This window comes from Aethalodelphis obliquidens, unplaced genomic scaffold, assembly GCF_003676395.1.
Source record: "Aethalodelphis obliquidens isolate GAN/ISIS:26980383/991018 unplaced genomic scaffold, ASM367639v1 scaffold89, whole genome shotgun sequence".
NCBI lineage: Eukaryota > Metazoa > Chordata > Mammalia > Artiodactyla > Delphinidae > Aethalodelphis > Aethalodelphis obliquidens.
Window position 1 is genome coordinate 5469876 of NW_020838033.1, and position 27410 is coordinate 5497285.

The 27410-nt window shown below is 54.8% G+C and overlaps 1 protein-coding gene across 2 annotated transcripts in view; it reads right to left on the reverse strand.

The window, feature by feature from the left end:
* ACLY (ATP citrate lyase) overlaps window positions 1-23959 on the reverse strand; it is a 42326-nt gene extending 18367 nt beyond the window's left edge. The window contains exons 1-16 of one of the 2 annotated variants that reach the window (XM_027094385.1): window positions 23835-23959; window positions 18716-18897; window positions 17418-17540; window positions 15637-15699; window positions 14992-15182; window positions 14448-14527; window positions 13235-13365; window positions 12326-12444; window positions 11596-11732; window positions 10703-10764; window positions 8781-8898; window positions 6636-6790; window positions 6095-6185; window positions 4980-5009; window positions 1716-1857; window positions 1263-1431 (exon numbers count right to left, since the gene is read on the reverse strand). In XM_027094385.1, the coding sequence (XP_026950186.1) occupies window positions 1263-1431; window positions 1716-1857; window positions 4980-5009; window positions 6095-6185; window positions 6636-6790; window positions 8781-8898; window positions 10703-10764; window positions 11596-11732; window positions 12326-12444; window positions 13235-13365; window positions 14448-14527; window positions 14992-15182; window positions 15637-15699; window positions 17418-17540; window positions 18716-18874 (1770 nt within the window). In that variant the 5' untranslated portion in view covers window positions 18875-18897; window positions 23835-23959. The remainder of the gene's footprint in view (window positions 1-1262; window positions 1432-1715; window positions 1858-4979; window positions 5010-6094; window positions 6186-6635; window positions 6791-8780; window positions 8899-10702; window positions 10765-11595; window positions 11733-12325; window positions 12445-13234; window positions 13366-14447; window positions 14528-14991; window positions 15183-15636; window positions 15700-17417; window positions 17541-18715; window positions 18898-23834) is intronic. The other variant, XM_027094386.1, reaches the window with a different exon arrangement.
* Between the last annotated feature and the right edge of the window lie 3451 nt (window positions 23960-27410).

Consider the following 27410-nt stretch of genomic DNA (forward strand, 5'->3'; position numbering starts at 1 on the left):
GAAGATCCAAGGCAAACTTTTTCTATAAAGGACCAGACAGTGTTTTGGGGTCTGTTGGTCATGTGGTCTCTGTGGTAACGACTGAATTTTGCCTCTGCAGCATAGAAGCAGCCACGGACAATATGTAAATGAGTGAGCATGGCTGTGTTCCAATAAAACTTTATTTATAACAGGCAGGGGGCTGGGTTTGGCCCTTGCACTGTAGTTCACCAACCTCTGTTCTAAACTAGAAAAGCCACTCATTTTTAGCAGGTGTGTTTTCTTTTTTGCTTCATCGAGATATCAGAACAAGTTTACTCCAGTCATAAACTGAAGTAAGCCAGTCTGGGATCAGACAATAATTTTGAACAGAAAACTCAGTATCTTAATCCCTAAGGGCTCTTACAAATCAGTAACAAAAAAGATAAACACCTCAACAGAGAAAAAGGAGGCGAGGCCGTGTCACAGAATGCAAATGGCCAATACGTATTTTCGAAGCTCATCTTAGTTAATAATCAAAGATATGCAAATTAAATAGAATGCCTATCATTTTGTCAAGTATATAGTTCTTTATGTCCAAGTGTTCAATGTTGGCAAGGGTACAGAGAAACAGGCATTCTCATGCTAGTGATGGGAGTTTACGTCCCCAGTTCTGGCCTTTTCTGGAGGGCCCCTGGGCAGGATGGATCAAAGGCTTTCAAATCTGCAAATTCTGATGCAGCAGTTTGACCTCGAGACATTTACGCTGGGGAAACAATTAAGGATCTATGTTCATCATGAGACTTGAAAAAGCAAAAGTGATGTTGCTGGTAAGTATTGATGTGGAAAGAGTCACTGAAGGATTATAAAACAGATACAGCATTATTCCATTTGTTCAAACCCAGAAAAAGGTGTGAATAAGGATGTACTCAAACGTCAGCAGCCGTATTTCTGGGAAATGAGACCTGAGGTATTTACCCTCTTCTTCTTACTATCAGCATTTAATTCTTTTCTATAATTAATACGTAACAATTTTACAATAAGCAAAAAAAGTGCTTTTGATCCTGTTTTGAAAGCCAGTCTCAGCACAGAGAGGACCTGGTGGAGGCAGCCGGCCCCGGACTGACTCTCTGCCAGCCCGGGGAAGCAGCCCACCAACCCTTGGTGACTACCTTGCCTCCTGAAGATCAGGTCTCCAACCACTATCCCCCAAATCGCTGGCCAGTCCCGAGTCCCAGGGTCTTTGTCGCAGCGGACGCCATTCAGGGTGCCCCTGCCTCCCGCCCCAGGGCGCAGCGAGCTACCTGTGCGTGATTCATGGTCTCCATGGTGCTGTCATAGGCTGAGCGCAGGGAGGCAAAGCTGATCAGCACATCCACCTCCGGGTGCTTCTTCATGGCATCAGCCATGTTCTTGAAGACGGGGATCAGGATCTCCTTGTGACCCCAGTAAAACTTCTGTTTGTGGTCCCCGCTGTGAGGAAGGCAGAAGAGGGTTCAGGACACTCTTAACCTGCCAGGGCTCGGGAGGGGCTTCACCCGGAGGGCGGAAAGGCAGGGTCTGCCTTCAAAGAGTTTAGTCTGTGGGGGAAAAAGATCCCCCAGGAACATCGACCGCCCCGTCTGGGGTGGGCAGATGCTTCTCGGGCAAAGGGGACAATCCAGGGCTCGCCCAGCTCTGTGCTGCTGCTGGAGGAGATGGGATGAGGACATCCCGCTCGGTGGCCGCGTCCAGCCTCCCTGCCGTGCGCGACTCACGTGAAAGGGTAGACCATGGCAGCCACCGAGGGCTCGTCGCGGGAGCAGACGTAGTCAAAGTCCAGCATGCCCTGCACGGCCCGGGTCTGCATGCCCCACACGATGGCCTTGGTATGGCGGCTGAAGAGGGTGGCGCTCTTTCCTGGGGGGCAGAGACAGAGCGAGTATACCCAGAACACACCCCCCGGGGGCTGCCTGCCAGACCCCTCCACGCCCCACGTCCCACGTCCCGCGAGGGCGAGGCGTCAAAACTGCAAAGGAATGTCAAGAAGACGGAACTCTGAGAACGTGGGGGAGGAGGCGCCTAGATTTCTTCTGGAAAGAGGTGGCAGAGAGCGCAAAATGAACTGAGGGAACCTGCCTGGCTGGCAAAGGGCTCAGCAGGGAACAGATAGCAGAATTCCTACAGGACCTGCTCAACTTCACAGGAAAGGTATGTACATGCAAATGAGGGCTTGATCAATTATTTTTAAAGTCACCAGCAAAAAATGTTAAGCTCTCCCAATTTGGGTGACCGAAAGTTTTTTTTTTTTTAACTTTATTTTTTTTCGGGGGGCGTGGGCATGCGGGATCTTAGTTCCCCAACCAGGGATTGATTGAACCTGTACCCCCTGCAGTGGAAGCACAGAGTCGTTTGGTTTTTTTGGGTTTTTTTTAAATTTTAATTTTATTTATTTGTTATACAGCAGGTTCTTATTAGTTATCTATTTTATACATATTAGTGTATACATGTCAATCCCAATCTCCTAATTCATCCCACCACCACCCCACTGCTGCTTTCCCCTCTTGGTGTCCATACGTTTGCTCTCTGCATCTGTGTCTCTATTTCTGCCCTGCAAACTGGTTCATCTGTACCATTTTTCTAGGTTCCACATATATGCGTTAACATACGATATTTGTTTTTCTCTTTCTGACTTAGGAAGCATGGAGTCTTAACCACTGGATCACCAAGGAAGTCCCTTGGACTTTTTAAAATTAAAGTATAGTTGATTTACAATGCTGTATTAATTTCTGCTGTACAGCAAAGTGGCTCAGTTATACATCTATATATTCTTTTCTATATTCTTTTCCACTATGGTTTATAAAAGGACACTGAATATAGTTCCCTGTGCTATACCGTGGGACCCTGTTGTCTACCACAAGACTTCAAACAGCTCCCCAACAATCCTTATCGCCTGTGAACTTGGACATAAGCCAGCTCGGGACAGGATTTGAATCCTCTTGATTCTAGGTCAGCGTAGGTCCAATGAAGAGGTCTGCTGTAGCCTGATCCTAACTGACCTTCCACCTGACCTTCTCCCCACAGCCTCCTCCCAGGTGGCTCTTTCCTGCTCAGAACAATGCTCTTGGACAGGGCGGCAGGAAAGGGGCAGAAAGGGGCGTCAGGAAAGGGGTGAGGGGAACAACAAGAGCTGGCAGAAGTGCATTCCTCCTGAGCTGTCGCCCCAGACAGTCAGGTCACCTGAGCCTCCTGCTTTCTGCTGGAGAAAAGTAGCCCACAGGGGACATGCTCAGCTCCCCCAAGGAAAATAACGCAGAGAGCTCAGGGGCATTGGTATTAATTAACCTACTGTACTAGCACAGGCTAGTAAGGCATGTAAGATTCTCATCCCTACGCAGGCTTGCCTCTTCCATCACAGCCATAAGCTTCTCATGACAGAAGGCTCCTGCTGGTGCAAACACCCGGGATTTACTGTGCCCTGGACCCATCTGGGTTCCAATGAGACGTGAAATCACAGAACAAGGGAGGCCACCTAATCCAGTTCCCTCACTTTCCAGTCCCAGAAAACTGAAGGCCAGAGTTGCCAAATGACGAAGATTGTAGGTCACCTAGCATCAGAGCCAGGATTCTGTCCTAACCTGAGATGCAGCTCAACTGTGCAACTGAGGAGGGATATAAAGCCAGCACGGCCCCACCACTCCCCATCCTCGGGGAGCCCACATCCCCAAGAGTCAGCACGCACGCAAGTGCACATACACCCATCTGTCCACCCGAGAGGCTACAGAAATCAGGACAAGGCCTGGAATCTCTACGAACCCACCCGCACTTCCAGCTCGAACGGGGGCAGAACTGGAGCTCTCAGAGCACAGAGAAGGCAAAGCTGAAGGTGGCAATCGTCAGCCCAGCAGCAGCACAGATGGAGGCCCCAGAGAGAACCTGTGCTCCGGGGCTAAGCCCCCACCAGGCTCCTCCACTGGCTCTGCTGTCCTGGCCCAATCTACCCTCCCTTCCTGATCCACCGCCATCCTTCCTCTCCCACGTCTCAGCACCGCCCAGGACAGTGAGACTAAACCCCACCTCCACCCTCCACAGCCAAGAGCTCTCACTGAGAGTCTGCCCCCGTTCCTTCTGTCCTTCTGCACAGGGCTCAGCCTCAGGTCTGGTCTTTTAGGTAACAGTGGATGATGCCAGAGGTAGGGGAGGAAGGGCTACTTGACCTTGCCTAGTTACCCCTTTCCTCTTCTTAGCAAGGAGTCAGAGGTCATCATTACGAAACCCCCCTTCACCAGAAACTCCCCTTCCCCAGAGCGGGGGATCTCTCACAGCTGTCAATGTCAAAAAGGTAAATGAAGGCGCTGACGCTTTGAACCGATTCACCTATTCACCTCGGTCAACAGGTGAACGTGTACAAGTTTGTGTGAACACACACAGAAAATGTCCCTGCTAAACAGTGACCTCACACAGCAGACAAAGCCCAGTCCCTCCTCCAGATTTACTGCACACCCTTCCGGGTCTCTCTCTCTCCTTCTCCATTCTGTCTTCCACCCAAATCCCAGAGAAATCTAAACTTGTCCCTGGTGCTGGGAGTCTGGGCTGAAGTCGGCGGTGGTGAGGCTGAGGTGGGAAAAGAAAACGAGGACATCATGGGATGTAGATGAAAATCAGGTGGTCAGTGGCTCCCCTCCTGGCCCGCTGGCTCTGCCACGCCCCCTTCAGTTTCCATGGCTCCCTCTTTCCCAGGAGGACCCTCCCTCCTCAGCTCCACCCACTGCCCAAGGCTGTGGGCCTGGCTCTTGCCCGTCCTGCGCTCTCCACCCCCTCCCACATGGAGTCACAGCCCCACGGCAAGGAAAGCGGGGGTGTGAAATAAGCAGGGGTGGGAAAGAAAGGAGAGCGAAGACTAGGACTTGGGGCAGGCCACACCAAGGCAGGGACAGAAAGTATACCAGACAACACTGCAACCCACCGGGGACGGGGAGACAAAGCACACCGTAAGACTGTAACCCGCTATCAAGCCACACGCGGAGCTGGGGGCATCCTACCTTGCAGGGATCTTGGACCTGGGACTGAATCTGTCAAAGAAAATGACCAAGGCAACTGAGTGACCCGCTGATGGCTGGAGGCTTTGGAGGGAGCGGGTGGGAACAGGGAGGGGTCCATGGACAAGCCTTGCAGGGCTGCTGCGCTCACCGTCTCTTGTCTATTCACAACAGACAGGAGCGAGGCCAACAGAAGAGAGACCCCCGATCAGCAGAGTGGAGGCAAGAAGGGGAGAAGGCCCACAGAGCGCAGAGAGGAGCAAAAGCACCAAGGCTTGGAGGGTGTGCTGAGCACCAAAGGCCCAGGCCCTCCAGAGGGACAGCAGGCCCACTCCCACCCTCTTGACCTGTTTTGTCCCCATGAAGCACAATGAGATGATTAGGCCGAGGGACTGGACCTGTCATTCTGTGCTGTGGACAAAGCTACCGGTTTGGGGACTGCAGGGCGGCGGCTTCCAATCTTGAGCGCCTGGAGCCAGTGTCACTATTTCACAAGATGCTTAAGCACGCTCCGTCCGTCCCGGGCAGAGGCCACACAGGCCATGTCAGCCCAGCGGTAACTAACACAGGTTACCTAGTGCTGGTCGCAAGGGCTGGCTGGCAGGGATCACGTCTCTCATGAATCACAGGAGGGACAGACGAGCAGGCAAAGCACAGACGGGCTGGGAGACCATGTGCGCCCTTGCGGTGGGCTCACCGGAAGGGACTGTCCTGGGAAGAGCCCCAGGATGGCTGGGGGCGTGGGCGCGGGAGTTCTCCGCCGTTCTGAGCTTTGGGCTCCTGCCGTCCACTCAGGAGGAGAGGCTGAGGGACCCTGCCCCCACCTGGTATTTCTGTAACCCTGTCTCCTCCGCAGCCTCCCTGCCCAGCTCACACACCCCACAGAAGGGGGCGGAGGGGAAGACAATGGGGAGTGGGGTGACCCAGGCGCAGCGTGGGCCCTCAGCACCAGGAGAGCCCACGGGGAAGGCTCCAGCCACCACTTCCTCGTGTCTGTTCCCAACCCATGCACCAGGCCCAAAAGCAAAGCCCAAACCGCTTTCCATCCACCTCTGCTGGCCCAGCGGGGCCCAGGAAGGGAAGGGGGACAGGAGGGTCCTGAAACTGCTGGGAGTTACCTAGTGGCATGGCGGGCTTGGCCTTCTTTGCAGGTGCCACCTCATCAGCCCTGGACTCAGAAAAAGACGCCGTCCTGCTGGGGGCTGGAGTCTGGGGGAACAAGGAGAGAGAAACAGTCGCAGGGAACAGCTGGAAAAAAAGCTACCGGTCATTAAGGCCCCAAAGACCTCAGGTAACAAGAACTATGCACAGCTCTGTTCTCTACAAGCTGCTTCCAAAAGAACTAGTTAACAACCCTCTGAGATAGGAATTAGTATTGTCCCCAAGCCACAGGTGAGCAAACTGAGGTTCTTGGCGATACCCACCAAGGTCCCTCCCTTGAACTCAGGTCTGATTAAAAAATCCCTGGTCTTTCCGTTACACTACCTTGATAGGGCAGAAAAAACTGGCAGAGATACAGAAACCAACCACATACTACCTTCTCCCCATACCTCCCCAGTGCCCCCAAAAAGCTGGGGACCGTGCCCAGGATGGGATGGGATGTGAGGGGCGACAAAGATGACTCTGCAGGCTTTACGGCAGAGGAAGACTGGCACCTACCGACGTGCTCCCGCTGGCGTTGAGGAGGAAGTTTGCAGTGTGGGCCGCTGTGGGCGGCTGATTGGGGATGGGCCGATGGCCCAGGGCCATGCCCACAATGGCCGTCATGTGAGTCTCAGTGCCAAACACGTGGATGGGGATCCCAGTGGTCTTCCCTGTGAGGGACGGAAAAGCACCCACGGTTCAAGTCTCCTAATGAGTGCCTTGCAAGGAAGGCCACATGACTGGCAAGGCCCCTTTAAAGCCCGCCCGATGTCTGGCGCTTTCTGTGCAAGACCAATTATCCCAGGAGAAGTTGGTGGTCATTATCTTCACCATCAAACAAAACTCTGTAAAGATTACCTGCCAATAAGAGCAAGAAAGAGCCTTACAGACACTCTCCAGTGACCACAGGCAGCACGAGAGCCTGCGCTCCTCACGTTCCCCGGCTCTCCGACCCCCTCCAGATTTGTCGCCCGTGGCCACCACGCTGCAGCCACCCAGGCCCGGCCTCTGTTCCTCAACAGCCGGGCTCCTTTCCCCAGGGCTCTGGCCCTGTTCCTTCCTCTGCATGGAGCTGTCACCTGGCTGTCACTCAGCTCAGCTCAAGTGCCACCTCTTGGGAAAGGCCTTCCCTGACCTCGACAGTCGCTCCCCTCCACACCGCCCTGCCTGGAGATCCCCACCAAACAGCCTCTTGTTCCAGCCGCTGTTTACTTGTTCATTGTCCCGTGAGTTGAACGTCCCAGGCATGACTGAGTAACATTCACCGTGCTGTTCCGAGGGCTACGTCCATGGCAGGTCCACAGTTTCAGGTGAAAACTAGGACTTGGTAGCACTTCAAGTGACCTAGGTGGGTTAGTGTTTGCCATGGATATCAGATTTGGGGAAATGGGGAGGTGGAAAGGTTCTGTCTCTCCAGTTAGAGGGCGTGATCACCGAGCAGGAGTGTCTCATATCCTCACCCTCACCCCCCCACCCCGCTCCACACATAACTGCTCTTAGCAACGGGGTCGCGCTGCACTCAGGACCAAAGCTGCTGGTTCTATCAGGTCAACTCAGGGAGACCCAGTCTTAGTCCTCACTGACGTCACATGGTCCCCAAGTTCTTGACGGCTCTGAGTCTGAGGTCTCAGGAGCCTGCAGGAGACGCCCAAAATGCAGAAGGAAGAAAGGAAACCAAAATGGACCCACATCCTCTCTGCCCTCACCTCAGCGAGGGGCAACTCCCTCCGGTTCTATCAATTACCAGACCCCTCCCTCCATCCAGGCCACCAGCGGTCGGGGCCTGGACACTTACCACTGTCTCCCTCCTCCGCCCCCCAGTCCAGGCCACCACTCTGCCCTAGAGGCTGCCGCAGCCTCCTAGGTGGTCCCCCTGCTTCGACCTGGCTGCCCTCTGGTCTTGTCTCCACCCAGCAGCCTAAACAACCTTCTCAAACCTAAGTCAAATGGTGTCACTCCTCTGCTCAGTCTTCCAGCAGCTGCCAGGGTCACAGCCAAGTGCCCACGGGACCTGTTCTAGCCCCGCGCATATCTGCTCCCTCGGCCTCTCTGCCTCCATCCCCGGACCCCCTGCCTTTGCTCTCCCGACCCCAGTCCCTCAGCCCTCCCAGCTGGTCCTACCCCAGGGCCTTGGGACTTGCCCTTTCCTCGGCAGACAGTCACCACTGACTGCTCCCTCCTCCAGGTCGCTGCTCAAATGCCACCTTTCTGGTTAAGCGTTCTCCGATTGCCTCATTTAAAACTGCCCTGTCCCCTCCCACAGATGCTAGAGGCACAGATGTCCCGCCCCTTCTCCCTGCTCATCTTCCTTCATGCCGCCTGACGCTGCAGTCACTGTTCTCAACTGCACGAGGGCTTGCTGCCCGTCATCTGTCGCACGTGGCTGTGACCCCAGGGTTCAGCACAGGGCCCGGCACACAGCAGGCCTTCCACAATTATTTGTTAAGTGAACAGCTGAATGAAAATGCCTTCCTGCCCATTCCGAGTTTAGGTTTCGGTCAGGTGCTCTGTGTCAGGAGGGCACAGAACAGCAGCAGAAGCGAGCTGCACCTCCAGAGGCGGGGGGGAGGGCACGGAGGCACTGGAAGACTGACTCTTGCAGGAATCCCGAGGAGGCGTGACACTCAGGGTGGGAGAGACAGAAAAGGTTCCCCATCTTACCGACTTCTCCCATCACCCGTAAGCCCTCCTGGTAGTTGGGGCCACCTCTTCGGACAAAGATCGTGACCTCGTGCTCCTTCAGGGGGCCCTGGTAATCTCGAATCGCTCTCACGATGCCCTGGAAGCACCAAGGGACAACAGACATGTGACTAGAATGAACGCAGCCATAAAGCAAGCGTTTATAACCATGGGAAACAAATGTCCCAGGGCGTAGATTACAAGGGCTGCTGGGAGTTCCCTGGTGGTCCAGTGGTTAGGATTCAGCGCCTTCACTGCCGCGGCCCAGGTTCAACCCCTGGTCGAGGAACTGAGATTCCACAAGCCGTGCGGCACAGCCAGAAACAAAACAAAACGAAAAAAATAGGGCGGCTTCTCACAAAGCACGGCAGGCCCTGGCACTCAAGAATTTTACACGTGTTGCACACACAAGCGACCCAAAGGCCCAGGACAAGCAACCACTGTTAATGGTGCTGAGGTGAGAACATGGGGCACCTAGCGGTGACACCCCTCGATGCGCGGGGTGCTGGGCCTCCAACACCAGTGGGGCTTTGCTGGTCTCTCTTATCCCAATCTATAGTCGTTCTTGTTCTCTTACTGCAATTTTGGGGGAAACTCTATACCGAGGTCCTATGCAAGAGCTGTCAGGGTGATCAGGACATTGTCTACTTAAATGTCAAAGTCCTACAAAAGCTTCTTCAAGTGATTTGGGGGAAAAGCATTGCAATGGGTATCAACTTTGGAAACGTGGGAGCACGTACAGGTGTGGACCAGTTTTGTCTCTCCAGATGGAGGGCAAGTTTACTGAATCTACGTTCTGTCGCTCGTGGCATTTCACGGGAAGCTCTACAAACAGTTCCTGCTCCAGACATAACTGCCCTTATCGACGCGCTGCCTTTATTACAGGCTGCTCAGAAGTTAAAACAAAGCTGTTGAGATTCACCTGTGTCAGATCTGTTTGTTGAATCAGGTCCAATTAGGGACCTGTTTTAGGCAGGACTGGCGAGGCCTGGTCCCCTCCTTCTCGAGAGCTCAGACTTTCAGGACTGACATTTATTTATGCATTATTTTCTTTCTTTCTTTTTTTTTTGCGGTACGTGGGCCTCTCCCGTTGCGGAGCACAGGCTCTGGACGCGCAGGCTCAGCGGCCATGGCACACGGGCTTAGGTGCTCCGCGGCATGTGGGATCTTCCCGGACCGGGACACGAACCCGCGTCCCCTGCATCGGCAGGCGGACTCTCAACCACTGCGCCACCAGGGAAGCACTATGCATTATTTTCAAAGCTTATGTGGAACTACCAGATGGAAGACACTCTTTTGAAGGGCTTCAGTGAGCAGCTGACAGGGTGGGATAAGTGGCCTCGTGAGGCGGCCCCCTTGAAGGGGAGGAGTCTCGAGACACGTTAGCTGTCATCCTTCTTGACCAGCAGTCACACTTTCTTTAAACTGGGGCCCACGCCCCTGACTTGTGCACAGGGACTCAGGCTGACGGGCCTCTGGCTGGAAGAGCAGGAGCCCCAGGGCATCAGACACTTCCTCATGCCAACCTTTTGGAGAAGGGGCAGATGACTGGGAAACAGAAACGCTAGGAGGTGTAGAGAACCCAGAGTCTTACAATGGAGTGCTGGAAATGAGATCAGTCAAGCCAGTTTTAGAAGAATTGGTCCTGAAAGGGGGGAAGGCAGAAATTCCCCTTCTCCCCACACTTCAGATGGGAGAATTATGGCCCAGCGAGGGTCGGCTGCTTGGCCAGAGACACACAGGTTCGGATCCAGATCCATCCCGGTGTCTTGTGCATCCCTAGGTCAAAAGCCCCTCCCCCGGACTGGGTAACTCATGGGAACCTGCTTCTGTCTCAAACGTACTTGCACAGAAACTTCCCTTCCCTGCTCCCAACCCACCCACGTTCCCCTGCAGCTGGTTACCTTGAATGTGGCGGCCACATTGGTGAAGTTGGCGATGCTGCCTCCGATAATGAGGATCTTGCCTGGGTTTGGAGCAAGAGAAGTCAGAAAAACGTTAGAAAGGTAGACTTGGGCATCATAGAAATCCAACTGAGAGAGTGCTCTCTCCTGAGTGAGCGTCCCCCAGCTGTTAGGAGATACCAGTGCAGAGGCGGGGGGAGCAAGCTGGTCTCTCCTGATGCCTGTTCAGTGTCATCAGCTCACCTCTCCATAACCTATGCCACCAAGCAGGCGGCTGATCCAAGCCCAGAAAATCTCAATTTCTTTTTCTGGCTGCGTCGTGCAGCTTGTGGGATCCTACTTCCTGACCAGGGATCAAACCCGGGCCCTTGGCACTGAGAGTGCGGAGTCCCAACCACTGGGCGGCCAGGGAATTCTCGAACCCACAGAATCTCTACGTCATTCCTAGCTGGCATCTAGAAACCCAGCTTGGTTTTTGGATACCCCTGGTGGGAATCTCTATCTGGCTCAAGGGAAGGGGAACTGGTATGTGTGGTCCCAAAACACAGGACAGGTGATACAGGAAAGCTGGGAATCACACAGCGCAGACAATAAATGTGTAAGTGAGTCGCTAAGAACCGCGTTACAGCAGTCAGCAAAAGCATGCCACCACCGCCTCCCCTTGCACCTACTCATAGGGCTGTATACATCCATCCATTCCTCGCCCCCTCGGAGCCCCCAGTCTGACAGACCCTATCACTGCCCATTGTGCAGTCAGGGAAACTGAGGTCCAGAAGTTAAATAACTAGTCCCAGGTTGCAAAGGACCAGGAAAACCCTGGTGCCTCACAGCCCAGCCAAAGCTGTCCCCACCGAGGACGCTGGGCTGTCCCGGGGAAGGAGCGCGTGTCTCACCATCGGGGTGCTTCTCGCGGGTCATGAGGGAGAGGATCGTCTTGGCGTAGTCATAGGTCTGCTGCTCGCTGGGGGCGCCCGAGTACTCCCCGTAGTTCGCTAGCTCGTTGACACCCCCTAGGTCGCAGATGGTATCGCTGCCAGGGAAGCAAGGAAGTCAGTGCTGGCTCCAGCTTGAGTGGCAGAGGGCGGCGGCCTGGTGCCTGGGAGGCCACGCAGACGCCCCTGAAGCCTTGAGGCCGGGCAGCCTATGGACCTCAGACCCTCAAGGCCCAAACAAGTCATACTTGAAGGTTAACTGTCCTGCATCATACTCTCCCGGGGGGGCATCCTCCCAGCCCTACCCAAGACTTCTATGAAGTGTAAAAGTGTGACTATTCATACAGGCACTACAACACCTGGAAGGACACCCAACGTGGCGGCCTGGTAGGGGGAGGGGTGGTGGCACGGCCAAGCAAGATTCACTTTCTGGTTCACTTTCTGTATTTGTTGTACTTTTGCATGGAGGACATTATCACTAATGATAAGAATTATAACTAATAACTTCATTTTGAAGCAAAGAAGAAGGTTGCAGAGACGCTGTGTAGGCCCCTCTGGGATGCCCACGAGTTCTGCTCTGCACCGAGCGGGGGGAAACTGGAGACCCCGAGGTGAAGCGACTTGATCCAGGCCACATGTGGGAAGCCTAGGTGGACCTGGCTGCCATCCCCTCAGCAGCCCTCTCAGTCACCTGTACACGACAGAGGCGCCACCTCCGGCCACCATGGTCCAGATCCTCCCCTTGGGGTTCAGCAAGGTCAGCTTCAAGCTTGCCCCACTTTTGGCATCCAGGTCTGCGATGTAGGCTTCCTAGGGGCCAGACAGCAACAGGTGGGCCCTGGGGGCACACCCTTCACCAGGTCACAGATCCCAGGACCCCTCCCCTTCTCCTGGAGTCGTATGAAGAGGTCCTCCATTGCCTTCACAGTGTCAGGGAGAAGGGCTTGTGCAGGGCCTCACGTGCCTGGGACAAAACGTGATGCCGTCTCCAAGCACCAAAACCCCCACAGCCAGTCACCACCTGGAGGCAAACTTCCCAGGTCCTTTCTCTCCGACTTCAAGTCCTTGGCTCTCTGCCCAAGTCCCAGGCCTCGCTATGTCACTCTGCTTCTAGCATGGCCCCCACTCCCAGCATCTGCCTGCCTAGCTCATCCCGTGCTGTGCCCCCCAGGCCCCATCCCTCCCCCCAGCCCAGCCTCTTCCCTTGACCTGGGTTCCGTCACACATGCCTGATGCTGTGGCGAGGACCTCTCAGAGGATGGGGTGGGAAGGAGCAATTAAAATTCTCAGCAAGTGGCCGAGAGAACTACCTTCCTGGCAGGATTCGGGGAGCCACTCAGAATTACTGAGAAACAACAAGTCACGTCATGAGCGCAGGGAGGTTGATTGAGAGGGGAGCCTAAAAGGATCTCCGGCCGGGAATCAGAGGCTTGGCTGACCCCCACACCCTCCTCCTCCAGGGCTTTTAAAAAATTAAATGGCTCCTGGCCTTCCTTTCCTGCCAAATACATAGCCCACAGGGTTGCCAAATGCTCATAGGAGATCAGTCACCCCCCCGCCCCGCCGGTCCCCCTCCATCTCCTCCCCAAACCAGCCTTACCTCTGGATAAGCCTCCCGCCCGAAGGGGGGAGGGAACTCTATATCACCCCACTTCACTTTGCAGATGTAGTCGGCGGTGGCGTCCACCTTGGCTGCCAGGTCAAGGACGTAGACGCCATCTTTGGTCACTACTTTAAGAAGGAAAAAAAAAAAAAGCAAAGAAGAGGCAATCAGACATGGGCCCTAGCCGAGGTGACCATCAACCTCCAACCCCCTCCAGACTTCCCCACACATCACTCCCACGGGGGACCACCCAGGCCTAACGACCCTCCAGCTCAACAAGAAACCAGATTGGTCCTTATGGAGACACAGCTTTTCCCCCATTCAAGGAAAAACAAATTCTACAAGACCAGTCCCCGCTCCCTGACCTGCAGGTAATAGGGCAGGAACGTCTGTTTCAGTTGCCATGGCAATTTTTAAGCATTTTTACAAAATGCTATACTCCATGCCTTAAATGTCTAACTATTCATCCACCACAACCCTGCTATTTACAAAAAAAGTGTCTAAGGCACAGTCTCTAAGGCCCCCGGGTGCGCACACCAGGGGCTCCTAGGGTTCAGCGAGAAGTGGGAAGCCATGGGCACACTGGGCCCCCAGCCAGCAGGATTCATTTACTGCCGCCTCACTGGAGTCCATTTCCCTTTCCCCCAGGGCCATTTAGCTAATTAAGTCAGCACAGAGCCATCTGGTCCATTAGAGGGGCTACGTCCCTAGCTGGAATCTATCAGGACTTTGCCCTATGAAGCCCTGGCCAGAGCCAGCCCACGCCATCTGCCTCCTTCACAGCGCGAGAGGCTTCGCCGAGGTCTTTCCAGCCTCGGGGGTCAATGATGGACCAACTCCTGGAGGGGGAAGCAGGGAGGGGGTCTCCGAGGCACCAAGAGGAAGGAAGGGTCTGACCGGTCAGGCGGATGCAGGGGCGGCTCAGCTCCTGGTAGAACAGCCTAACCCACTGGCAGCGAGAGCCACAGGGCAGAGTCAGATCACAGCCAGGACTTCCCCAGCACAGAAGAAAGAAAGAAACTGGAGTTGGCGAAGAGGAATGACTGTGGCCTCCTGAGAGCGCAGGGACAGGAGCCCGGAGATCCCTCCGCCCACGCACAGCTGTCTGCGCTGCCCCCTGCAAGTGGGGGTCTGGTCCTCGGAACGTCAAGGCCAGGGTTACCATAAGTACTCAGACTCTGCCCTGTCCCACCCCAGCAGAGACAGTTACCAAGGGGGTTGATCTCGAGGTAGGTGAAGTACAGATCCTCATAGAAATTGAAGAGGCCGGAGATAAAGCTGGCTAGAATCCTACAGGGGGAGGCAGAGAGGGACTGTCAATCCGTGGCGGAGCGGGCGCAGAAGCAATCCCTCACTGCCTCTGACAGCTCCACTTGCCAACAGCCACCCCGCTGACCCCTCGCTTTCCACTCCAAACCCCGCTCCCCAGACATCACTCTTCAGCCGCTGAGGCGGAAGGGAGCTGTCAGGCATGCAGCAGGAGGGGGACACGCGCCAGACAGAAGGGGCACGGAGGTGAGGGACACTGACGCACGTTTCAGTCTGAGCCGGCCTCCCCTCCACCCGCAGCATCCCTCCTGGGGACGGGGAGTGGCGGTGCCTGCCTTTTGCTCCCCACCTTCCGGCCAGATGCTGGGGCGGCGCAGTGGATGCCCAGACAGGGATAGACCACTCTGCTTTCCCCACTCTGCGCCCAGAGCTGTAGCCTTCCCCGTTCCTCCGCTGCCACCTCCCTGCCATCCCTCTCACTCAACTCTTTCTTGTCTTTGGGGGCGTGGACCAACAGGTGTTTCTTGATGCCCTCAAGATTCAGCTTCTCGTCCACACCAACGAGCAGTTTCTGGGCTTTGGAGTCCACGTCACCCACATCCACCCCGCCTTCGTGGTGGAACAGGACGTAGTCCCCTTCTCGGGTAGCATAGATGCAGACATAGAACTCCTCCTCCTTACGGGGAAGAGAGCACCACGTGGGTGAGGGGCCCAACCCCGGTGGTATCATTTCTAAAACCCCATAGACACCTCTCACAAGGTAAGAGCAGATCACCATCTTCCCCTTGAGGACAAGAGACAAGAGGCCACTGCCTTGCTGGCTGACAGTCCAGACTGAGCCAACGTGACCTGCTCTGGGGGAAGGGGCCCTGCCTTCAAGTCCTTCTCATCCCAGCACTGGGAAGTCCCCTCTGTTACCAACCTTGATTCCTTCCTGCTGCAAACTAAGCCCTTTCCTTCATCTCTGGACTCCCTGCTCCGTAGCACCCTCAAACCCTCAGCACCGCTTCAGAGACTCTGGTCCCTTCGGTTTTTCTCCAGCAGCTTGATTTCTCCTTCATCATTTTAGGGCCAACAGGCACAAAGCTCCCAGAGGGAGAAGCCCCAGCTTGGAGTCACTTCCCACATACCTGAGTGTGGGGGACGAAGGGTTCAATCAGAAAGTTCTTAAGGAAGCCTCTGGCCTTGCCAACCTACAGAGATTGAGGGAGGTAAAGCTTAGACCAGAAGGCATGTCTTGCTCGCAGGGCAGGAGGAAGGATCGCCCTCTGGTCCCTCCACCTCGCCCTCCCATCAGAGGCGGGGCCCAAGCACTACTGCCACAACACCTGCCAGAAAGAGATCTTTCCAGAAACCAGGGCAGTGGGCTCAAGAAGTCTTCATGAGATCTCCTCTTCCATCCACCACCTCGTGCCAGCTACACTTCAACACTGACCTCACACATCCTTTCCTGCCTCCTCTGGAGGAGGATAAATGAGCTGCAGCAACAGCCCGCCCCCAGAAGCAGAGATCAGGAGCGGCTCCCCCTCCGCTGTGCCACCAATTAAAGCGCTCAGACAAACCAAGGCTGTCTACCCCAGAGCGCAGGCAGGGAGACCCAGCCCCAGAGCATGAGTCTAGGCGCAGGGAATGGCTCGGAGCGGGGAGGGAGGGGAGCCTGACAGGGAAAACTTTTCCACACAGACCTTCCCGGCTGAGGACAACAGGCCTGCAGAGCTAATCAGTTTGAGTGGGTCCCTGGCAGCAGCCGAGGCGAGACAGCCCTCATCCCTCCCAGCGTGTCCCGAAGCCCCCGCCCACCCATGCGTGCGTCACTGCTGAGTCAGGACCAGACAGTGATCCATCAGAGGTAATGAGCTGCTCCCGCTGGGGTCAACGCTGCTGCCGGCTCAGAGGTCCCTGACATCCCCCTCCCAACAGACAGCGGAGGAGAAGGAAGCATGAGGACCTCCCCGGGGACACTGCTCAGCCCCCAACCCTGCTGTCCTCTCCCCAAAGGCCTGGGGGCACAAAGGTCCAGATCCCTCTGCCCCCAGGCCTGTGTGTAACTTCGAGGATCCCTCTTTACCCAGGAGAGCCAGAAACCGGGAAATGAACGTGAAGAGCTTAATTTGAGGAAGGCCAGTAAAAAGGAAGATGGTTCCATCACCATCTTCATCCTACTCCCGGGCAACCAAGTTAGAGAACAGCTCAACCCTGGTCCATGGTCACCCCAGATGCGACAAAGCCAGGTATGGACAGCACATCCTCCCCAGCGTAAGCCAAGCCTCAGCTTACTCCCTCCCTTCAGTTCTCCAGCTCCTTTTGGGAGAAGAAAAAGAAATGCAGTTTTATTTCTGGGCATCACGTAGCCTTCCTAAGCCGTATTTCACTTTAACTATCTCATCTACAGAGTTGAAATGGATCAATGAGCTGGAAGAAGGCAAGAATTAAGTTTACTCTTCAGTATTATTAATTGTTTCCTCCTCCTAGGTTCTTGGCCCAAGAACGTTTCTGCCTAAATGATTCTGCATCTCCCTTCAAGTTTTTTTTTTTTTTTTTACCCACCCGCTTATATACGCAGGTCATGACAAGCTACCTTACCCTTTCTGGAAACTAAAAAGAAAGGAGTTCCCAGAATAGTTCTCAGAGTCCCATCTCCACGACTGTTGTTAAAGAAACAGACCATTTCCACCTGGCTCTCTAATTGTACTGGGGTTACCTGCACAGCACATCTTGCCGTTCCCTGATAGGGGAGCTGGGAACGAGCACCAAGGGGGCCCTGCTGCCTAAGGCAGCTCTGCCGGGCTCCTGCCTTCCCCAGGCTGCAATCTGACCAGCTGGGGGGGTGACCCACAGTGCTGATCTGGAGGCGACCACATTTGCTTCTGTTACCACAGCACATCCACCCCGACCCTACACCCAGACTCACTGTGGCCTCCTGTCCCAGCCGTGGCTTCAACCAGGACTTGACTCCATCCAGAGTGAGGTTGACCCCAACTAGGCCCAGCTTTCCACGCCGTTTGATCAGCTGGTCTGGCTTAACCACCAAGCTCTGGAATAAGAGGGGTTTGTATTTACAGCAAGGAAAGATAGGGAAGAGTAAGAGGTGACAGTGTGGGGACCCAAAGCACAGCGTAGCCTGGTGGCTTCCAATCCACCCCACCCCCAGAACGAATTCCACCCACCCTTCAAGGTCAACTCCCAGAAGCTTCCCTCACCTACCCCAGCCAACATCTTTCTTTTAACGACAAGGAATCTAAAGCCATCCTCACCCAGGAAGGGGTCTGGCAGAGCAGGTGCTCACTGAATACGTGCTGAATGAGTAAGTGATTCCCTACCCTCCCTATGTGGTATCCTACCTTCATTCAACTTCTCAGACTATCGACTAGCACCTGTGTTTCAAAAGAAAGAACGGAGACAGAGCCTTGGGGTGACAAAGGACCTTTGAGGACATCTGGTCCACCCGATCCCAGGGTTTGAACCCTGTCTGTAAGACCAACAAGCAGCCCCTAGCCACTGCTCACACACTTCTAGGACCAGGAAGTTCACCGCCTCCGGAGGCAGCTTGCTTTGTGGTTTGGGCTGCCTCATGGTGGGAGGAAATCTGCATCCCTGAATGCCTCCCCCTACTGGTCCCAGTCCCGCCCCCTGGGGCCTGCCAAAGAAGTCTAAGCTTCCAGACACCGTCCCAACAATGGCCCTGCAGAGATCTACAGAGAGGAGCCTCTACTCCAGGGTGCATCCCATCAGCCGTTCTACCCAAAGTGCAACGTCACACTTCCTCATGGCCCTGACATATTCCTGACAGGGTGGTGTTTGTCAGTGAGCAACTACCAAGTGCCAGGCAGCACACTGAATACTTTCCAGACATTGTTACTAATCCCTAAACTCACAGGGTGAGTGCTATGCCCATTTGACAGATGGGGAATCTAAAACTCTAGAGAGGTGAAATGGCTTGCCCCAGGCCACATGGTTAATATGCAGAGAGCTGCCATCTGAACTCCGGTTTGTCCAGTTCCAGTCCAGGCTCTGTACGCCGTGCCAGGGGACCTCAGCATGCAGGGCCCGGGGCCAAACACAAAACGTGCTCAGCCCCCTGCACCCTGCCCACCCATGCAGACCGGCTGCCATCACATGCCCCGGGGGGACATCTCCAGCAAACCTACTGCTTTCTCTTCCTGGGACTCTGGGCCTGGAGGAGGGGCTCAGGCCGGGGGGCGGGCTCACCTGGCTGAGTAGCCACGGGTGGTCCTGCAGCAGGTGGGCCCAGTCAGTGTCAGGGGTGACCCGGGCATACTTGAACCGGTTCTGGATGGCCGAGGTGGTGCAGATGTACTTGTAGAGGAGTTCTTTGCCTGTCTGCTCGGAGATCGCCTTGGCCGACATGGCTGCGGAGGGCCCTGCTCTACCTGGTGGGGTGAGAGGGGCTGGTCAGAGCGGGTGGGGAGATGGAGGTGCCATCTTCTCCAGCAGGGCAGACCCATGCCCAGCTGCCCCCAGACGATAAAACCAGATCTCAGCGCTTCTCTGAGGGAGAAGAGGGCTGCCCCAGGAGGAGGGATGGAAGGGAGATCTCAAACAGCACTTCTAACATCATAGAAGGAGGATCGGGAAACGATGGATGAGGAAAGATGGTGGAGAAAAACAAAGGTGGCATTTATTCCCCCAGAGACTCTTGGCCTCCACTCCCTTTAGGAAAACTAGCTCACCCAAGACCACATGCATCCTGGCACAAAGGAAGCCAGATGGGGAGACCAGGAATCGCAGGGATGTGACCCACACCTGAGTGCTAGTCCCAGCCGAGGTGGGCATACAGACACTGAAACACACCCTTTGGTCCTGTGACCTGTGGGGAACACGGCCAAATGGTGCAATGCTGGCCTTACACACCCTCCATGTTTGGTCTCCCCCACACCCAGACTCACCCACTTCACACTCTTATACACATCACCAGCCTGAAGGCTGGGCGAGCAAGTCTCCTTAGCCTCACGCAGGTCCAAGCCCCCAAGGAGCAAAGAGGAAGAGTCACGTCAAAGCCCATTTCTCCTAGGACACTAGACTCCCACCCAAGTTCAGAGCAGAAACAGGCTGGCGGAACCGTGACTTTCAGTGCATCCCACCCACCCCACTGAGTCATCCAGCTACTAATTTAGAGCAAAACAGAGGCCTCTCTGGGGACCACCCATACTGGTCACTTCTAACTGAGCCAGAGTTGGGAGAAGAGGCAGAAACCATCCTCGGTCACATGTACGTGAGCCCTGGGAGGGACATGGAGATGTATGGCCTTGTTTCTTAGATGAGGAATAAAACCTCAGAGGGGTTAAGATAACTTGTCCAAGAAGCCTAATTAATAAGCGGGTTGGGCGGGGAGGACTTCCTTGGTGGTGCAGTGGTTAAGGATCCGCCCGCTAATGCAGGGGACACGGGTTCGAGCCCTGGTCCGGGAAGATCCCACATGCCGCAGAGCAACTAAGCCCGTGCACCACAACTACTGAGCCTGTGCTCTAGAGCCTGTGAGCCACAACTACCGAGCCTGAGCCCTACAGCCCGTGCTCCGCAACACGAGAAGCCACTGCAATGAGAAGCCCGCGGGCCACAACTAGAGAAAGCCCACATGCAGCAATGAAGACCCAATGCAGCCCAAAAAAAAAAAAGCAGGGGACCTAAGGCTTTTTCTTTTTTGGCTGTGTTGGGTCTTCGTTGCTGCGTGCAGGCTTTCTCTAGTTGTGGCCAACGGGGGTTACTCTTTGTTGTGGTGCGCGGGCTTCTCACTGTGGTGGCTTCTCTTGTTGCAGAGCATGGGCTCTAGGCGCATGGGCTTCAGTAGTTGTGGTGCACGGGATTAGTTGCTCTGCGGCATGCGGGATCTTCCGGGACCAGGGCTAGAACCTGTGTCCCATGCATTGGCAGGCGGATTCTTAACGACTACCAAACCAGGGAAGTCCAGGACCCAAGGCTTGAACCCAAACCCTCTCATTCCTGGTCCCCAGAAAACCCACATCTCAGCCCTAGAGAAAAGAGCAGTTCTCCAAGAACCAGGCCATTTCCCCTACCTTCACCTCACAGAAGAGTCTCTGATGACAATTTCTTCATATTCCCTCCCCATCGCTTTGTCCTGACACACCCATTCTCCCTTGGGTAGTGCCAGGAGCGATTTGGGGAGAGAAAGGGTGGGGAGACAGGGAGGGAAAGGAAACCAAGTCATTCATGCCAAGAGCTTGGCCAGATCAGGAAAAGTCACTCCTGCCTCTCCAACAAAGACCCAGAACTGAAGTTGTTGAATTTGCTGGGGGAGAAAAGTCAAGTGTAAATAAAGGAGGGTGGAACTGGAGGGCTGGCTGGTTTATACACTCAGGAAGGCTGGTCTCCATTCCCAGCTGAGGGAAGGCCAGAGTTCCAGGGGCCACTCTGCACCTCCCTCCCAAAAGCCAGGTTGGGCTTCAGGTTCTCACCCTGGCTTGGCTGGCTCCCTCAGCCTCCCAGCTAGTCCCCAGCTCGGCACAATGGGTGCATTCAGTCTGGTGTCTGGCCCAAAGTCGGGTAGCTGGGAAGGGGCTCAAAGGAGACGTTCCCTTTTCTCACCTTCCCCTGGGATGACTTCCGGCTCCTTCTCAACATAAGTTTCCGAAGGAGGTACCTCAACCAGCCCCACTGCCTCACAGCCGTCCACCCCCCACCCACTCCAGCTCCATTTCCCAACCTCCTTGACTCAGACCAGAAAAACTGGTCCTGAAATCAGATGGGTACACGTGCCCCTACCCCCCTCCCAAACAGAGTGCAGCCCAGGGCAGATCAAGCAGAGAAAGGAGGGGGCAGCTGCTGACCACCCTTAGCGGTTCTGACACATCAGCCGCCGGCTGATCACGGATTCCAGGAGAAAGGAAGCCCCTCGCTAAGCCTCTCCAGCAGAGGGCACTCCCAGAACAACAACCCCCCAAACCTGGCACCTCCCCAAACAGAGACCCAACTTTGGAAAGAACACGGATGAGAAATGGGACCTTCTGCAGCTGAAAAAAAATCACAATTTTCTTGAGCCCTTGTTCAAATCTCAGATCCAAGAACTCATCTTCAACCAGTCCCCGGGAGGGGATGGGAGAGAAGACAACAGGGGATGATACAGGATAGAAAAGTTTTGCCAGTTCACCCAAACACAGATTTGCCACTAGAGCACTGTGGCTTAGATGGCGAAGGCCCTCTCAAAGCCAAGACAGAGAACTTACATGATAGAAAAAAAGCATGGAAAGAATCTGGCCTCTGCATATTCCAGACAGGGTAAGAAGGCTCACAAAACCAGGCAGTGGACTGGCTGGAGGTAAATCCGCAAGTTTAATCATTCAGTAGGGCCTCTCTAGGGCAGCGGCTCTTAACCTATCTGAGGTCTCAGACTCTTCTGAGCACCAGAAAAAAAGCCCAGAAAAACGTGCACATACCCAGTTGTGCATATCACCTATGACCATGACCTGACAGCCCAGAGACCAGTAGCTAAGAACATCTGCTCAAGAGACAATAGGACTTAACGTGTATACCAATCCGGGCTGGGAACACAACACACACACACACACACACACACACACACACACACACACCCCACTACAGAGTCTTGGGCTGCCTCCTCAGGAATTGAATAATTGAATGTGTTATCAAACTGGTGAGAGATGGTTTCAGGGCAGAGCGAAGACCCCAGGGGTCCACTCTGGGGCCCCAGAAACTGTTACTTAGCTAAATGTGGCAGATATCATGCCAAGGAACCTGAAAACACACACACACACCTCTCCCTCTCTCTCTCTCTCTCTCTCTCTCTCTCCAAAGGAGGGACCTTCTGAGCAGAATGGGGTCTTTTCTGCACACAGGATAAGTGGCCCAGAACTGAGTTCATTCACAGCAGCCACCGAGGGCAGAAGCAGCCCACAGACAAGGCTGAATGAAAGGAGCCTGTTCCCCAGGACTGTATTCCTGGGACACCGCCAGTGGAGAGGAACCACTGGGGACGCTACTTATGGTCTCTGTGGGAAGGCCAAAGAGCACTTATTTTAAGGTTAGTATCCGTAGGATTGGGATTTTTTTGAAACGACAGACAATCCCTGGAGTAAAAGGAGGGGCAGAATTCTGAGGGTCCTCTACTGCAGCAAACATAGTGGAGAATGGGGGTGGGGGCACCAACCACCCAGCTCAGTGTCTGAGGGCTGTTCCCATCACCATCCTCCAAGCTGTTTAAGGAGCTCTTAAAAAAAAAAAAAAAAAAGCAGAAGCAGCAGCAGAAGCAGCAGCAGCTCTTTCAGAGGTGAAAACAACCCTCTGGGCAGCTGGGTCTACCAGCTGTCCTTCACCCAACATTTCAGAATCTCAGAAACCCAACGATCTGAGCTGGCTGGAACCCAGAGCAAAGTTAAAGGGAGGAGAGAGAAGCGGGCTGTGGGCTGGCTGACCAAACTGTGCTATGCACTGCTCCCCTCCCACCCCCGCAAAATCCTCTTCCCAGGCAGACTCCGGAGGACCACCTAATGGCAGAACTCCTTGGCCCTTCACAGTATCTGCCAAGGTTGGAGAGGGCAGCTGGCGCCGCGACTGGCCCTCTGCCAAGCCCAACAGGAGGGCGGCGGCAGCATCCTCCAGCCCCATGAGGACCTTGCCTCGACCAAGCTCGGCAGCAACGTCAAGGGTGGGGAGGGACACGGGTACCCCGACCATCTGTCGCTTAGCGGCTGGGCCCGACGGCACCTCCAGAGCTAGGAGGGTCTTTCCTGCACCGCCGATCCAAGGCTAGGTCCTCGTGGCGAGGCCTGGGTCGGCCCGGCCCCATGTGGCCCGCAGCGGCTGCGTGCCCCGCTCGCTCCCTCCACTTCGGCGCGGGGCTCAGTCGACTCTCCACAGAACTAAGAGGAAGGGCCTGAGCCCGGCTTATGAGGGGTAGGAGTGGGGAAACTAGCCACTACTTCCCGTCCCCGGCATCCGGTGGGAGGCACCCAGATGGGGGCAAGAGGTGGCCGGATAAAGCCCGACGAGGCTCGATGACTGGCCCCGGGGTGGGGATGAGGGGCTCCAGTTAGGGGCAAATGCAATTCGGCGGAGAGAAGACAGCCAAGGACGGCGGCAAGCCCTGTGCAAACTCCGAGGAACTGGAATGTGGAGGAGTGGGGGAGGGGAGGGGGCGACACGAGGCAACCAGCCGGGATTCCAGCGAAGGCTAACCTAAAGCTTAAGACCCTCAAAACTTCCAAGCAGGTGCAGGGAGCGCGCGTGAGCCCGAAGCCGGCGTCGGGGGAGGCGGTTCCGGGTTGGGGGAGGGAGGCAGGAAGCTCTGGACCAGGTGAGGTCCATCTCGCGAAAGCAGTCGCCCGCCACTCACCTCTCTGCGAAAGCCTGTGCGCGGCACTCGGTCTACAGGGCCCCAAACACCGCCACTACCGGGAGCGTTCCAGCCTCCCGCGGCCGCCCGGGATCCGGCTTTTGTCCCGGCCCTGGCGGGCTTCTCCCCGCCCCCAACGGCACACTGCCCGAGCCGCCCGGCGATTGGCCACACGCGTTCCCTAGCCTGAGCTCCAGGGCTCCTCTCAATTCGCTGCCCGGTATAGCCCCGCCCCCGAGGCCGGGCCCCAGTGGCTGCTGGGACTTGTAGTCCCGGTGGTGCGTCTGTCCCAGACCGCTGGCCGGCACCGCCTCTCCGGAGCCTGCCAGGACAGGGAGGGGTCGGGGGCGGGGCCTCGGGTGGGGAGATAGGCCGGGCTACACTGGGAGGAGAACGTAGGAGGCTAGGGGCAGTGGCCTGATCGCTTAGGAGGTGGGCGGACCGCCGCTGCGATGGGGGAGTTGGGGAGGGGGGCTGGGGTGTCAACCGAACGGGCTGTATAGCAGCTCTGGGGACTCGGAATCTCCTTCCTGTCTCCCCGGGGGAGAAACTGACGTCCGTATCCCCGCAGCCTGAAATCGGCCACAACGAACCCAGGTGCTTAGACCAGGTATTTAAGCAGCCGTGGTAGACTGCTCTCCCATTTGCACGTGGACCTTCTTCGTTGAGCTGGTGGGGCGAGGCAGAGAGCTGAGGTTTATAGATTAGACCTCCCAAAGTGGGTGGGATAGGGCGGAGGACCGGGTGAGCAGGTGGGGCTAGAAAGGTGTCAATCACACCACCTTGCGTCCTACTCACCTGCTCACCTCAGCGCAGAGCTGAGAATTCAACGGGAGATTCTAGCACAGAGCTGGGCCCATCTCTGCTGGTCTCCTGCTCCCGCCCCTCCCCCCACAATCCCACGCTTAGACACGAATGAACGAACTGCTGCCTTCCCCCTTCTCCATTACCTGTGAGACAGACTATATTTTCCAAGTCAAAATCTGGGACACCCGGCCTGACAGGTGCTGGTGAACTGCTGGGGCAGTATTTTTGAAATCAGACAGTCCCGGAAACCAAGACATATATTTACTGCTAAGACATTCTGGAGTTTTCCTATGTCCACCCCAGTCCTCTAGGTCTCCCGAGCTGCTCCCTGACCCTGACAGCTGTCTAGCTCCAGGAAGGAGAATCATGCGCTGAGCAGCTCAGGTGAAGGGGTCAGCCCAGTGTGCAGAGAATCCCCATGGCCGTGTCCCTGCCAAGCACTGGGGTCATACACTGTAACGATGTTGACATTCTTGTACACAGAAACTCTGCCAAACCCTTCTCCCTGCAATCCAGTCATAGCCAGGAGGAGGGGGGCAGCTAAACTTGCTGCCCATGCCTGAACAAATGATCCCTGTTGATGTCACTTTCTGGCCCCTTCCCTTGGGCATCTTTTTGAAATAGCACTTCCTCAACTCCCCTCTCCTCCTGGTCATAAAGAGTCTTCCACTCCTACATGGAGTGAGCTCCACCCCTACCAAGAATCTCCCCAAATAGCATCAATCTTGGAGAAAGATCACCTCATCACAGCTAAAGAAACCGTCTCCTATGAAGGTACTCCTTTTCTGGCCTTGGTGGATAGCAACTCAGGATCTTTGTGGGCTAGTGGGAAGATTTCAGTCAGGGGGAATCAACTGCGTAGCAATTATCCCTCTGGTTAGAAAGATACACTCATCCAAACAACAAGGTCCTACTGTATAGCACAGGGAACGATATTTAATATCCTGTGATAAACCATATGGAGGGCTTCCCTGGTGGCACAGTGGTTGAGAGTCCGCCTGCCGATGCAGGGGACATGGGTTCGTGCCCTGGTCCGGGAAGATCCCACATGCCGCGGAGCGGCTGGGCCCGTAAGCCATGGCCGCTGAGCCTGTGCCTCCGGAGCCTGTGCTCCGCAATGGGAGAGGCCACAACAGTGAGAGGCCTGCGTACCGCAAAAAAAAAAAAAAAAAAAAAAAACCATATGGAAAAGAATATAAAAAAGAATACATATATGTATAACAAACACTTTGCTGTACAGCAGAAATTAACACAACATTGTAAGTCAACTATACTTCAACAAAATAAAAAAAAAAATACGCTCATCCAGAAACAGGCATCCAAGTAGAACATAAACTATAACAAACTTTGTATATCAACTTGACAATGTGGAGAAAAAATTTAAATGCACATGTCCTTTGCCCCAGCAATTCCACTTCTAACAATTTATCCTTCAGATATATTTGCAGATGTACATGTTTTCTTCATTGCTGTCTCTCCAGCACTTTGAGTGGAGCCTGGTACATAGTAAATGCTCAATAAATATTTGCTGAGTGATTACGTTCCCCATCTAGATGTTGCTGGACCCAAGTCTGACTAGTCCTGGGTAGGACAACAAGAAAGTAACTGTCCAAGGAGTGAGGGAGGAGAGGTGCTGGCCAGAGTGTCCATGAGCCAATCACTGAGGTTTTTCAGTTCTCTCAGTGGTCCCATTCTGGGCCTCTACCCCCAACCTTGCCCAGGAAGACTCCCTCATTACCTCACCATGCCCCCACAGAGGCTCCTCTGCTTCAAATTAATCAATCTGGGCCCCATCTTCTCATCTTTCTGTTCTGACTTAAAAGCTCTAAACTCTTTTGATTTTCCCTTTTGAATCACCTCCCTCCTCTTTTAGACTGGGCAGAGGACAGGTCCATGTCACTGGGTACCATCTCTGAGCTCAGGCTTTGGGCATTCTATCTCAGTTTCAGAAGCCTTAGACTACCTAATGACTCCCTCCTAGATTTTAATCCATTTTGGCTAATATTCATTGAGCACCTACTACGTGAAAGGCATGGGTGCTAGCACATACTCCTCACAGCAACCCCTTGCACTAAGTGTCATCATCATTTTGCAGATAAGCAACTGACCCTCTGCCACCAGGTCCCTTGCCTAGTCTACTACAACCTGCTGCAGGTGAAGAGGAGGGAAAGATAATCATATCCAGTGCATCTCCCCATTGGACGATAAGCTCCTCAAGACATGGGAATGTGCCTTGTTCATTATGGCATCCCCAGTGCCTAGCATGGGGCTAGGCACACATTAGGCACTCACTGTATATATGACTGAATATACGCTGGAATGAATGTGTGAATGAAAGAAAGAAATCATAGGGGGACAGTAGGGGGAGGAGGGAGGAGATGCAGCCAGGAGGAGGGTCTACGGGAGTGTGCAGTTCTAAATCCACCTCTCTCTTGTGACAGCCAGAGACAGGGGCTTACAGCAGAGACCCATCGTCCTCCACCCTGTGGAGAACCAGGGGGAGTTCTCACTCCTGCAACACTCAATTTTTTCCCAACACCAATTGGAGCCAAGGGCCTGTGTGCCCTGGAGAAGTGCCCCAGGGAGGGTCCACCAGAGCCAGCATCTGTACTCAGGAAGTATCTTCCAGCCAGACCAACCAATTCCTGGATGGCCTCTTTCTAGTCATCTCCAACTTTACCCTCACCCTGTCTTAAAAATTGCTGCTGCAATAGTTTCCTGTGAAATTCCCCCTTCTTTCAGGAAACTTTCCCCTAGGAAGGCAGTTTA